The sequence below is a fragment of the Gymnoscopelus microlampas genome (genome assembly GCF_963454915.1).
Source record: "Gymnoscopelus microlampas genome assembly, chromosome: 1".
Taxonomy (NCBI): Eukaryota; Metazoa; Chordata; class Actinopteri; order Myctophiformes; family Myctophidae; genus Gymnoscopelus; species Gymnoscopelus microlampas.
In genome coordinates this window covers 12833746-12847714 of record NC_139962.1, presented here as the reverse complement: position 1 = coordinate 12847714, position 13969 = coordinate 12833746, and the positions used below count along the sequence as shown (strand labels likewise).

Here is a 13969-nt window from a genome sequence, read left to right as displayed (position 1 = left end):
ATAAAGGGAGAGTGTGGGGCGCCACCGCAGCTGAGGGTGACAGTTAGTTCATGGTTAACAGGATCAGCGGCCGCACACTTCTGCGCGCAATGTGCACGATGGCGGGGCCCGGCGCGCTGAATGAAGACTTGTGATATTTAACACATCTGTTTAAGCGTTTTGATAGCAGAAATCCGTTTAAGACATTATTCCATGACGGGCTTCCCAGATTGAGTGTTGAGAATCCCATGAAACTCATTTCCATCTGAGATGGTGCAGCCAGCATCTAGGGCCTGTATTAAGCCCATGCATAAGCGGTGCCAAAATAAATAAATACAATGACATGGGAGTATGTTGTAGACCCTTAACTCTGACTGTCAGAGTTACAGACTTGTAGGGGTCCATTTAGAACACCCTTAATGGACCCCACTTTGAGAACTAGTAGATTGCCTTAAATATAATTCGATTGATTATTGGCATATATGTCTAAAATAGCTCGAGCCATATTCTCAACAACAAAGGGGACCTTGAATGGAAAATGGCAGTTTCTTTAGAGTTAAGTCCCTAATTAAAAGTTCCCAATGTGTTTGAATCTTTAAAGATCGCGTTTTAATTAGCCCACACTTGCGTCTCATGCCAAACAAAACAAATTCACATGAAAAGAAGAGGAACGTGGTCGATATGCAAAATTGATGACCGTGCCTCTTTTGTGCATGGGAGATTGCGAGTGTTGCTTTTTGCTTATGAAGTCTAATGCAATCATAAATTGCACTCTCTGGGCCAATCAGCGCGCCGGGGACGTCGCATGAAAGCGAACCATGTGGAGAACTTCGTTGATCCCCATTGTTGGGGCTGTCAGCCCTCAAAGGGGTCTTTTTGGGGGGGCACTCCGCTATAAAATGCCTTTCCCTGGAGTGAGAGAAACCAGAGGAGTTGCTACCCATTCACAGGACAGTTTCTCTTTCGCTTTTAAAAGACGGAATATCTCAAGAGCCTGATTCTTTTTTTCCCCTCCCATCATCGCCATCGCAGACCATTGGGACCATCATGATGATCCCAAGCGTCCTCGCCCCCTCCGCCATGTACCCCGGGCTGTACCGCCCCGCGGCCGCCCTGCCGCTCCACCATCACCACCACCAGTCCCTGCCGTCCACGTTCCACAGCCATCACTCCAGCTTTCTCGTGGAGGACCTGCTGCGGATAAGCAGGCCGGTGGTGCCGTCGTACATGAACAGGAGCATCCCGTCGGCGGCGACCGTCTCTCTGCCCACGACCTGCACGTCCACAGCAGCCACCATGTCCTTCGCCGCCGGCGTGCACGCGGAACGCGGGATGTTCACAACGGCCGCGGTGACGCGCGAATCGTGCTCTCCGAAAACATCTCATGTGTCAAAAGATCCTACGTTCCTCAAGTTTGGAGTCAGCGCGATCCTGGCACCCTCACCAAAGACCGGTGAGTGCACTGTGATGTTAGATGCATTTTAAACATTCGTCTGTTTTCTGTACCGTTATACTGTCTGTTCTAAAGAAAGATGTATGTTTCTATAACAATAATAATGTGTGTGATGTCCCCTCCACAGCTTCGTCCCCTCCCACTGTCCACATACAGTCCAAGGCCTTCCACATTCCTTATTTTGACGGAACCTTTCATCCTCTATTCAGGGCCCCCTATTTACCAGGTAAGCAGCTTTACTCAGCTCTACTGTGAGTGTATCTACTTAAATATGTGCTGTCTTTAGTTGGCCGCATACCAAGACTGTCTAAACTCACGTCATCACATGTTACACGTAAAACGCCTTTTGCATGTTTTGATCGCAATATGGACATGACTAGAAAATAAGAAATCAATGTCTTATTAAGAAGACCTGTGACTGCGCCCCTGCCCGGTCCTACCCACCCCCTAATTCTGTGGTTCTCAACCTTTTCAGGCCGTGACCCCCCAAAATAATCATATTTGAACTGCATATTTGAACCGTGTGGGGGTCCCCACACAGGGTTTGTGGGGACCCGGACCCCCCACACACCCTGGAATTGTAGGAGTTGAGGCATGACATTTTGTTTGACTCGGTTCCACAGATAAATATTGTGAAAATAGCAGATCTACAAGCTCACAAGTCACAACTGTGAGCTTGTAGATCGGCTATTTTAACAATGTTTGCCTCTTATGTTACTTGACAATTTGGCCAATGTTTGACCTTAAATTGTCACTTCCCTGTCACTGTCATCATGTGGGGACCCTGGGGGTCCCGACCCACAGGTTGAGAACCACTGCCCTAATTAACCAATTATCCCAAATCGTCATGCTCTAGATTTGAGGCATGCATGGGTGCAAGTCAGTCCCCCCTCTTCTCCCCGTTTGGGGGCGTTTTGGCATTTCCACGGCCCCGCGTTTTCCCACAGCGCCGGGGCAATGGGCCGCCAGCGGTCAACAAAGCTTTCAGCACCGTGACCAATTCGGTCAGCTCCCACCGGCCAAACCACCCACAGACCCTCGGGATAGTGACTTCTTACCAGGCGGGCCAAAGGCGTGAACCAGTCATGCACTAATTTCCCTATTAGGCCCCTATTGAGACGTTTCAATATTCTCACAAGACCACATAGCGCGTCGTTGTTCATGCTTCTTGGGTGCGCGCACATCATGGCGACATGAGGGAGTCCCGACAACAACTGTATATTGACAAAGTTGCGTGGCGCAAAATAAGTTTTGTAATAACCGGTAGGCTAGTTCGTATAGACCAGGGGTCTTCCACGTTTTTCAGGCCAAGGACCCCTTAGCTGAGAGAGAGAGATGAACAGGGCAGGGACCCCCCCCCCCACCCCTACATATTGTATATAATTGTGTTGCAGATTAAAATGATAGTTAATTGGATTCATTCTAATGTGTATTTTCAGATAGTTAACCTTTTAAACCCTCAATATTTAAGTCAGCCGTTGGCTCTGTACTTGGTCTGCTCTTTTCCCCTATACAGCAACTCTCCGAAAATGGCCAATTCACAAGCTCACAACGCCTCGCACTGCCAGGCGTTGTGAGCTTGTAGATCTGCTGAAAATAGCTTATGTTCCCCCATCACAAAAAATATTTGGCGGACCCCCTGTAGTAACTCCGAGGACCCCCTAGGGCTCCCGGACCCCCTGTTGAAGACCCCTGGTAGAGTTCCAAAGTGCAGGAAAAAAAAACATTCAAATCACAACGCCAGAATTTCTCTCTCCATGGCATCTCTCATGGGATAGGTTACCAATGACCTTAAGCTATCCTATACACTCTCTCTCTCGCTATGCCCTAAACGTTCCTCTATTCTCAATCCAGGCCCAATCAACGAGTTGAGATAAAGAATAATCTCTTAGAAAAGTCTATAAAGTCGCTAGTCCGTGCTTTCATTCAGACAAATCATAATGGAGTTTGGGGAGTCTTTTCATGGGCTCAGCTGAATGCCTCAACAAAACAACTCGAGCGTCCTATGAATAGCTTTTCGTGTTCATTTAATGAAAATGATTTGAGGGCAGAAAAAAATGCGCCTTATTATTGGGCCCCCGGGCATCAGTATTCTGGTATGCGGTGGTGTTTAGTTTGAAAGTGTAAATCTCCCTTTGTCGCGATAATATATGGCCTTCGCCGCCTGTCCAGAGTCTTTTCTGCGTTAGTTCATTACTACACAATTACCGTTCACGGTTTATTAACTCCTCTATCCGCCCTCGCCAGGGTTCCTTAAAGGATATGCTGGCTCTTTACCATACCAATGCGCCTGGGGACCGGCCAATGTGCTAATTAGTCACCTCGTGCCATTTCACTCCAAACGGAGACGTATTGCACTGGCTGAGGGGGAGGCGCGTTCATAAAAACCTAGGCAAAGCCACGGCAAACAGGGCACTTCACCGTGGAAAGTAGTTTATTGTGAGATGTTGATAAAAAACAAAAAGAAAATCCCCAATAAAACCCCGTTGGTAACCGGAAGACTCGCCCCAAAACACGCTCGCCCCCATTTTTTTTCGCGGATCACTTTCTTGCCCCCAATGGTTCTGGAATTCTTGTATTTGTTTTACTGAAGATACGGTTAGAAATAAGTTTAGGGTTTAATAGGCATAGTTTTACTGAGGTTTAGTTTATGAATAAGGTTGGTAGGCATAGTTTTACTGAGGTTACGTTTAGGAATACCAGGTGGCGACCGTTCAGAGGTTGCGACTGTGTTTTGGGGCAAGCGTTTTAGGTATTCAACGTTCTCCTTCCGTTTGCTTTGATTGCAGCATCTTCATCTGTCGTTCCCATCCCTGGGACGTTCTCGTGGCCTCTGGCCGCCAGGGGCAAGCCTCGCAGAGGGATGCTGAGGAGAGCGGTGTTCTCTGATGTGCAGCGAAAAGCCCTGGAGAAGATGTTCCAGAAACAGAAATACATCAGCAAACCCGACCGGAAGAAACTGGCTTCAAAACTCGGCCTGAAGGACTCACAGGTAATTATCATGTTTTACTTAAGTAAAAGTATCAATACCGCAATGTAGAAATACTCTGTTACAATTGAAAGTCTATAGAATTCTAAATTTACTTGAGTAAAAATACTCAGAAAGTACTCATTATGCAGAATGTCACCATTTCACAAGTTCAAAATGTCTAAAAAATATTTTTGAAAAAATATTCCTGAAATATATATAGGACTGAAGTAGTTAGTGTGTTTTGTAATAATAACAAAAATCTACAAAGTAACTATAGTAACTAGAGTTTTCATATAATTGTAGTGGAGTAAAAGTACAATATTTGCCTCTGAGATGTAGTGGAGTAGAAGTAAAAGTACTGAAAACTGGAAATAACTGGAAAGTAAAAAAAAATACCTTAAAAGTGTACTTACAGTACTTGAGTAAATGTGCTTAGTTACTTAACACCACTGAAACTCAACTCACGTCTTTGTCCACTTCCAGGTGAAGATCTGGTTCCAGAACAGACGCATGAAGTGGAGGAACTCCAAGGAACGGGAGCTCCTGTCATCGGGAGGCTGTCGTGAGCAGACCCTCCCCACCAAGACCAACCCGCACCCTGACCTCAGCGACGTGGGCAAGAAGTCTTCAGCCGAGGAGGACGAGGAAGATGAAGAGGACGCGTTCGGCAGAAGAACGAGGGTGCATCGCTCAGCAGACTTTTGTCACTCCCCGACAGCCGGTGGTCAGCCGAGCAGTGTCGGCTCCAACCTCTCCTCGCCCTCCCTCTCTAGCAAGCACTCGGACTTCTCAGAGTCAGACGAAGAGGAAATTACTGTGTCTTAAATTATTTAGGCCTAATAGGCCGTACTTAACCACATGAGAATGGCCGTCGAGTGAAAATAAACTGTATGCGAACCAACCGCTGCCTGATTTCAGATAGACCCCATATCCTCATCGTTTCCACATTATATCTAAAAAAACAAAAAAAACAAAACAAACATATGTCTCAAATTACGAGTTGCTTCTGGAAAACGAAACGTTTTGCTGTTTTGCACAGCTCTTTTTCAACTGTACAGTATTTTGTACAATTTTGTATGGACATTTTTATGCCAAGAATATTGAGTTGCTTTTACCTTGACTTTTAATAGAGTTGTTTATTGAAAAAAAGAAGTAGCTATTTCACGAATAATTTATATGAATTTGTTTAATAACTATGTCGCAATGTATTATGTGCTGTATATATTTGTATCGCTGTTTCACACTTTTGTACAAAGGCCAAATAAAATTGTAAACAATTCACCGTCCATGTGTTTTTTCATCAGTCTGGCAAAGTGTTCAATTATTTAACATATTTTAGCTTACCGTAGCTATCTCATAACTAAAATGTTCTTGTTTGATCTAATCTGTGGAATCATATTCATGAGTCAGAGAGACAAAGGAACAGGATCAAATTCAACCATAAATAATCATTAATTTTATTGAATCACAATAACTTAAGACTAGTACAGTGATATCAGATTGAATTCTCCATAGCCCTGTGCAGAGCCAGTGATGAGCTGGCTCTGCTGTAAGAGACTGTACACAAAATACTCATTTTCAAGTACTGTTACAAATCGGCTAGAAAAGGGGTCATCAAAATGCTGCAAGGTAATCAAATATTTACAAAGTTATGTTACATAGAAAATGTACATCATACCGTAGCAAAGAAGGCTAAACACATTCATTTGAGTTTTGTGAGTATGTTAATATCAACCGACTGGCCGTTCAGCAACCCGCACATCTCAAAAGCAGGCTTTTTTTCACGAGACAAAGCATACATAATTTACTTTTTCTTTTGTGCTTACATTTACCATAAAAGACACAACCTCTTTAAAATGCACCAACACATATATATATATATATTTATATGGACAAAGAACATGAAGGACGCAAGTCCAAAAAAGTATTCACAAATCTGTTTTATACCATGTTTTACACCTCCTGGCAGTGCTGGGGGATAAAAAAATAAAATCAAATAAAGAGAGAGAGAGAGAGAGGAATGCACCTCACAGGTTTGGCTTCCATTTTGAGATCAAAATGAATGTTGCATAGGGAATCTGTGATGATAAGTACACTCAAAAAACACTTAATAGCAATGGAAGAAACGCTGGACTGAAACAGCCTCTGTCCACCGTTTCTCAAAGGCCGGACTGAAGAGTAAAAAAAAAGTACAACAATCCTTAGTTTCTTTCTCAAGCCGAAACGATAGCCAAACAATACGTTCATGTCCGCCCAGCCGGGAGTACCTTTTATAACATTATCTCAAGTAGAATTAGATTATTATAAACAAAGCAGCATGTACACTAGTTGTCACATGATTAACCCATTAAGACCTGGCACTTTTTGATTTGAGCTAAAAAAAAAACATTATTTTACACTTTGGCTATTCAAAAATAGCAGATATACAAGCTTGTAGATCTGCTATTTTTGAAAAATCGTGAAAATGCGTGCAAATCTTTGAATATATTGTCTTAAAGCGAACCTTTTTAACTCAAATCTTTGCTTCTGGGGAGTCCCTGGAATTAAATATTTTGAGATGGGGTCCGCTTCCAAATACATATCATTTTGAGGGTCCTTGATATGAAAAAGTTTGAGCACCACTGATATAGAAACATACGTTTTTTTCAGAATACTGTTGGGATTTCGAAGACATTTGTAGAATCGGCTTCAGGCCTTAATGGGTTAAATCAACATATTGTTGATCACAAAACACATTAATCAAAACAGACAACGAGCATATGGAAAAAAGCACAGAGTGAAGGTTGACAAGGCTTTGTGATCAAACGAATCGTTCCTCATCTAATCAATACGGGAAACGCGTACTGATTTAGAGCACCAAAAAGAATCTATGTAGTTTCTTTCCTCTCGCTGGTAGTCAGAATATTTACAGATCTCTCAGCACTGGGGGGGCGGGGAGGGGAGGAGGGTATTCATACAAACGTAAAAACACTAAACCCAAAGGCCTGCTTTTCCATTCACGTCATCGATACCCGCGGCACTGGTGTTTGATATGGTAAAAGGGTCAACGCTCCTTGACCCCACCGAGGACGCCAGCGCGGCATGCGGAAAGGGGGGTGGGGGGGGTGGGGGGGGTTGGCGAGACCCGGAGCCCTGTAAAGTTTACTGCCGTTTTTAGACATATAAACAATAACAACAGACATATAAGTAGCTAATGCACATCGTCTGTTACCCCAAAAAATAATAAAAGAGTAAGGCATTGTTTGTTTTAGTCCAGCACCAAAAGAGACTTGCGCTACAACAGCAGCAGCTGGGGCCCAAAATGGACAGTGAGCAATTCACATGAAGGGGGTTGGGGTGTTATAAGGGATGAATGCAATAAGTTAATTAATAGAGACATTATTTTCTAATAGGGAACATGTTTTATATTTATTTTGGTTCACAAACACGAATCTGGCTTGTGTCTCAAGAAACACGTGCAACCCTGTAAAGTAAAAACAAAACAAAAAACAATCCACAAAGACAGCCCCTGCAGCTCCCCCTGGGCGCCCACAGACGAAGAAGAGGAGAGGATGGCTGTCTGATATATCCACCTATTGACTGGTTTGATGCGTTTGTGCCGTCATTGTGCTCTCTAAGCATCCAGTCGTTCAGCCTGCAGCGCCATCTCTAGTCAGGCTTGGTACACTGCATCTGGGTCCTGTGTCAACATATCACACTGGAAACCCCTGATAATTTATTCAAGGATCAAATCTCCAAACCACAGTGGGCTCAAGTCAGGCCTCCAAGATGCCCTTGGAATCTCCCGAAGGATTTGTAGCCAATCCTCGACATCAGAAGCTTGAGGGAGGGAGCAGCCCTTTGAGCTACAGGTGAAAGAACGATGGGAGCCAAAGCCAGGCGTTTGAGGCTGGTATATGATGGGAGGGTGTTCGCCGATGATGATGATGATGATGATGATGATGGCTATGGCGACACTTCATCCCACGTTGAGTGTTTTATTATTAACAGGGCTCCTGCTACAGGAGCTGAGAGGGCCACTGTGGTAAAAAGAAAAACAACTTTGTCGCTCAATTTTTCCAACCTGGAATCATTCCCTTCAACATTTGGGTTACCGGCACCCAAATTAAGGCGGTTTGATTTTTGTGGCATCAAATCAAACTCTTTGACAAAGGGAGGGGTTCTTTAGTGACTGTAAACAAAACGAAAAGTAGAAGAATACACGTCACAGGGTGGACTCCAGCGACGAGTCCAGGATGTCGTCCTGGTGACTGTTACTGTTGGAGTCGCTGTCGTAACTCTGGGGGCTGGAGGACGTAGCCGCCTCCTTCAGCCTCATCAACATGTTCATCTGCAGCGAAGAAATAGGAAGGAGAGAGAGAACAAGAAATAAAGAAAGAGTAGAAGGGAGGCGGGAGAGAGAGAGAACTGGGTTGAAGAGTTTTGTTTTCTTTTCGTAGTCCTAGCTGGCTGGGTAGAGTTTATCACAGAGGACAACACCTGAGTGCCAAAAAGTTCTCTTAGACTATTTGTACACAATTATTCCTTAATTAGATTAACTTGCTGTTGTCACATGAAGGTTCCCAATGTATCATTTAAGCTGTGTACACGTGTAATTCTTATGATGTTTGTACTGCATGTAATGTTATATCTATGTAGCCTGCTATAACTATGCTTTCATTTGACATTTCATTAGACAAAACTGTTACGGAGGGACTAGAGGAGAAGAGATCCAGTAGAACTAAAAGACAAGTCATTTGGTTTGGTTGCGCTCGGGTGTAGCGCTCTAAAAATAGCCGATCTGCAAGCTCACAACGCGTCGCAGCGCGACACCTTGTGAGCTTGCAGATCGGCTATTTTCAGCATGCAACCAAGAGTAAAATCCACGACGCCATCAAGGCACCGCCAAAATACATTAAGGTCGACTAAATTAAATGTAGATTTAGTCGACAAAAATCTTGACTTGATAAGTTGATAAGTTGACTAAAATTCGACTAAAACTAAAACATTTCAGGTGACTAAAATATGACTAAAACTAAATGAAATTTTATTCAAAAGACTATGACGAAAACTAAATACAAATTTGCTATGAAAATCAACACTGCTGCATAACCCAAACCCCCTTTTTGGGGGAATTACTAATCAATCAAAGCCTTTCACAAACAGTAAAAACACAACATGTTGTGTTCATTCTCACCAGTGGATCAGCGTCGCTGTCACTCTGTGGCGGCTCCTTCCTGACTCCCTCTCTGGGGGCGGAGTAACCGTCGAAACCCACGTCTTCCGGGCGAAGCTGTAGCAGCGGGGGCCAGTCGGCCGGAGTGGCCGCGGCCGACCACGGGCAGGTGTCGATCACCCAGCGCGCGGGGTCTTCCCACGCCGCCCTGCGACCGTACAGCTAGAGCGAGAGACGAGGTCAACGTAAGTTTCAGGGTCACACTTAACCCAGTGTGACCATTTTTTGATTTGAGCTAAAAAGCATTATTTTACACTTTGGCTGATCAAAAATTGTGAAAATGTGTGCAAATCTTTGAATATATATTATTTTAAAGCGATTGAGATGGGGGTCGGCGGCCAAATACATATAATTTTGGGGGTCCTTGACATGAAAAAGTTTGAGCACCATTGATATAGAAACATACGTTTTTCAGAAAACTGTTGGGATTTAGGAGACATGTAGAATCGGCTTCAGGTCTTAATGGGTTAATGTGCTGGACGTATCACATACTCTATATATCCCACTAAACATAATGATGTTTCCATGTTAAAGACATCTGTTAAGTTGTAGAATTTAACCAACCAAGGATTGATCCCTAGTTTTTATTTTATTTACGTTAAAGTGTGATGCTGTAGAGTGTGAGGATAAACAGCATAAAATATGTGTGTTGCGTTGCGTTGCGTTGCGTTGCGTTGCGTGTGTTGCGTGTGTTGTCACTGTACAGTATCTTTCGCGGCAGGCTGAAAACCCACCTTTTCAGGAAACACTACCCTTCCTCTTTGCCTGGCCTACTTGTTGTCAATTAGTTGTACGAGCTCTTGTCTTATTGGATCTTGTTTATTCAATACACTTGTTTTTTTGCTCTTGCTCATTTGATTTTCCTACTTTGTCTCATCTGTTTAAGAAAGTAGGTAGCTGATATATTGTACTTTTACCTTAGTGCTAGGTATACTCTTAGTTGCTTGTTTTAGAAGAAAATGCACTTAATACTTCTGGTGATTAGTAGTTTTGTTCCCTACCTATGTTGAATGCACTTATTGTAAGTCGCTTTGGATAAAAGCGTCTGCTAAATGACTGTAATGTAATGTAATGTACAGCATGTCCAAATTACCTGTAGTCCCTCTCTGACAGCCTCCAGCATGTAGGGAATGATGGAGTAATTCCACAGGTCAGTGAACCACACCCTGGAGCCCTCCACATCCATGGGACAGGACAGAAAGAGTCGAGGCCCTGGAGGGGGGGAAGGGGGGGAGTCCACAAAGGTGAGACATAGGACCACATTTATTGTACAGACAGGACAGTACGGCAATGAATGACAGGGAACACAAGACAGAGGGAGCAGGTAGCTGCACAGACCTAAAGTAGAATGGCCCTTATGATGAAGGCTTGTTTTGTTATGTCTTATTGTCTTATTATGTTTCTAGGCATGCCTGCTTTATCTAGATGTGACCTGAGACAGGTGTTGAGAGAACAGAGTTGACATGAATCTCAGTTCCTAAAGTGGAACCACAAATTAAAGTACTACTTCAGCCCCAAAAATATTTTTTTCTAATGTCTGTTTACACTGTTTACATGGAAGAGTTTGAGCGAAAATGCAGTGTTTTGGAAGTACCGAAGACCGAATTTAATGCTTGGATTACACTGTGAGAGTTGTGTGAGAGATTAGAAATATTTTTTTATATAGTTTTGCATCAAGAAGGCATTCAACAAAAAAATAAAATTTAAGACTGAGCCAAAATAACACCCCAATATAGATGTTTTTTTCTGGTCTCTAGTCTAACCCTGAAAGTGTACAAATTGACAATTCTTGCACTTTTACAATTAACACTACACATTTCTACTGTGTACCTCGCGCTACGTAACACATCTGCAATGTAATGTTTTGGTTCATTCTCTCCTACCGATGGTGACGTCAGAGGAGCTGTGTGCCTCCAGGAAGCGGTTGAGGTGCTGCCAGACGCGAGGGATCCAGTCGATGATCTTCACCAGCTCTGTGTTCCGCGTTCGGCTGCCGATCTCCACCTCTATCAGCTTCCTCCTCAGGTAACGGCCCAGGAATCCCTTCACGGGCTCCATGTGATTGGCACACAGCACCCACCTGCAAACCACACATTTTTACTATGCCTGTACTGAATAGAATGTATTTCGCCGTGTGTGTTCCATATACTGTTGGTAGTACAGTGCACATACACGTACAGTGTACCTACAGGCTACAGTATACAGTAGCTACACTCAACTGACTCAAGGCAGGAGGTTTACCTGAAGTTGTGGTGAAGTTGTAGGTTTGGTGCAGAGGATGTTGCCTGGCTCATGGTTCCAATGATGTAAGGGCTGGGGAGAGAGAGAGATTTTATTATTATGCTACCGTGTGTGTGTGTGTGTGTGTGTGTGTGTGTGTGTGGGTGTGGGTGTGGGTGTGGGTGTGGGTGTGGGTGTGTGTGTGTGTGTGTGTGTGTGTGTGTGTGTGTGTGTGTGTGTGTGTGTGTGTGTCTGTCTGTGCGTGCGTACGTGCGTGCGTGCGTGTGTGTGGTCAGGATACAGTTGTTGTAAATAGGAGGCTACATAACTAATGTATGTACATATATTAGTGTACATATGTACATGATTAGTGACTGTGCTGAATACTGACCTGCGCTGGTATTTACTGTTGAATAGACCGTTGAAGATTTCTCCCAGTGAACTGATGTGGTGCAGGTTGTCCAGGATCACCACTAGAGGGACCTCTGCTCCTCCTTCACCACTACACTGCTCTGCCAGGCCCGACAGGTACTGACGCAACTCCTACAGAGAGAGAGAGAGAGAGAGAGAGAGAGAGAGAGAGAGAGAGAGAGAGAGAGAGAGAGAGAGAGAGAGAGAGAGAGAGAGAGTGGGAGGGGTGACTTTTACAACTAATAGAATTTGAACAGTGTGTGTAGGTGTGTCAAACCAGGGTCTCATGATATTTTCAAATAGTTCTTAGTCTGTATCTTCCCAATAGGCTCTATCTATGCACATCAGCCATATTGTGAATACATTCACAGGCGTTTCCAATGCTACTAATGAAGGCTCTGTTCCATTCTGGTCAAACAGAGTCAGGGTGCTGATATTGTACATGTTGGCTCACTGGAAACACTCTGCTACACCAGTGGGTCTCAAAGTTGGGGCCCAGGGACCCTCGTGGGCTTCCAAATGGCCCCTTACGGATGTGTAACTCTGAGAGTGTGCAAATGGAACCAAATGGACCCGTAAGGCTCCATTTGGTTCCATTTGCACACTCTCAGAGTTATGGGGGTCGTGGAAACCACTGTGCTACACTAAATGGAACAGAGCCTTCATTAGTATCATTGGTAACACCTGTGAAGGAAGTGATAATATGGCTGCTGTGCATAGAGCCTATATGCTTGGGCTTTGTCACATATTCACAGAAGACAATATTACAGGGATGTTGAAAGTCAAAAACATTTGTGTGTATTGACAACTTAGTCACTCTCTTCTTATGCTAAAAAGGTACATTCTGAACCTTGTTTTATTTTTTTTTGTGTAGGCTGATAAAAGCACGCGTGCACTTCCGTACCTTGCTAGACTTGTGGTCCACGTTGAAGGTGACGACGGCGTGCGGGGTCAGGGGTCTCCCCTCCTGCAGCAGAAAGTGCCGGGATAGCTGGTTGGCCAAGTATGTCTTCCCCGTCCCGCTGGGCCCTGAGAGGATGACGCGTCTGTGTTCCTTCAACAGGGACACGTAGCGCTGTAGCATGGGCTTGGGGATGAGCGTGTCAAACACCAGCGAGTCCACACTGTCAGTGCTCACACCTGGGGACATACATACACATACACGTTATCGGCCATGTGTGTTTGAGTGCTTGGTCTATATATGACCAATGTTTGTTAGGAAACATCCATTTGGGGTTTGCCCATTTTTTGTTTGTCTGAATCAGTGGTGTGAAGTAACTAAGTACATTTACTCAAGTGCTGTAGTGTATTTAAGTACAATTTTGAGGTATTTTGTTACTTTACCGGAGTATTTCGAAATGTCAGTACTTTTACTTCTACTCCACTACATCTCAGAGAGAAATATTGCACTTTTACTCCACTACAATTATTTGAAAACTTTATAGTTACTGGTTACTTTGTAGATTTTGATTATCATAACAAAACATACATTAACCACTTTAGCCCTATTTCAACTTTGGCTAATTGAAAATAGCAGATCTACAAGCTCACAACGTGTCGCATCGCGACGCGTTGTGAGCTTGTAGATCTGCTATTTTCACATTTCACAATTGACTTTCTGCATAATTAAATAATAAGAGTACTTTTACTTTTTGTACTTTAAGTTTTCTTATACTCATGTAAATTTTGATTACCATACTTTTACTTGTAACAGAGTATT

At 43.7% G+C, this 13969-nt stretch overlaps 2 protein-coding genes across 2 annotated transcripts in view; one reads left to right on the top strand and one right to left on the bottom strand.

The window, feature by feature from the left end:
• Window positions 1–1026: 1026 nt before the first annotated feature.
• dbx1a (developing brain homeobox 1a) lies at window positions 1027–5228 on the top strand (the record flags this gene model as incomplete). Its single annotated transcript, XM_084064327.1, has 4 exons — window positions 1027–1432; window positions 1560–1658; window positions 4222–4424; window positions 4887–5228. The coding sequence occupies 4 exons, from the start codon at window positions 1027–1029 to the stop codon at window positions 5226–5228; spliced, it is 1050 nt and encodes a 349-aa protein (XP_083920453.1).
• A 603-nt stretch (window positions 5229–5831) lies between these two features.
• Window positions 5832–13969, bottom strand: part of nav2a (neuron navigator 2a) — a 111523-nt gene continuing 103385 nt past the window's right edge. The window contains exons 32-38 of the mRNA XM_084063397.1: window positions 13154–13389; window positions 12230–12381; window positions 11860–11931; window positions 11502–11698; window positions 10712–10830; window positions 9580–9780; window positions 5832–8733 (exon numbers count right to left, since the gene is read on the bottom strand). Coding sequence (XP_083919523.1) covers window positions 8608–8733; window positions 9580–9780; window positions 10712–10830; window positions 11502–11698; window positions 11860–11931; window positions 12230–12381; window positions 13154–13389 — 1103 coding nt within the window. The 3' untranslated portion in view covers window positions 5832–8607. The remainder of the gene's footprint in view (window positions 8734–9579; window positions 9781–10711; window positions 10831–11501; window positions 11699–11859; window positions 11932–12229; window positions 12382–13153; window positions 13390–13969) is intronic.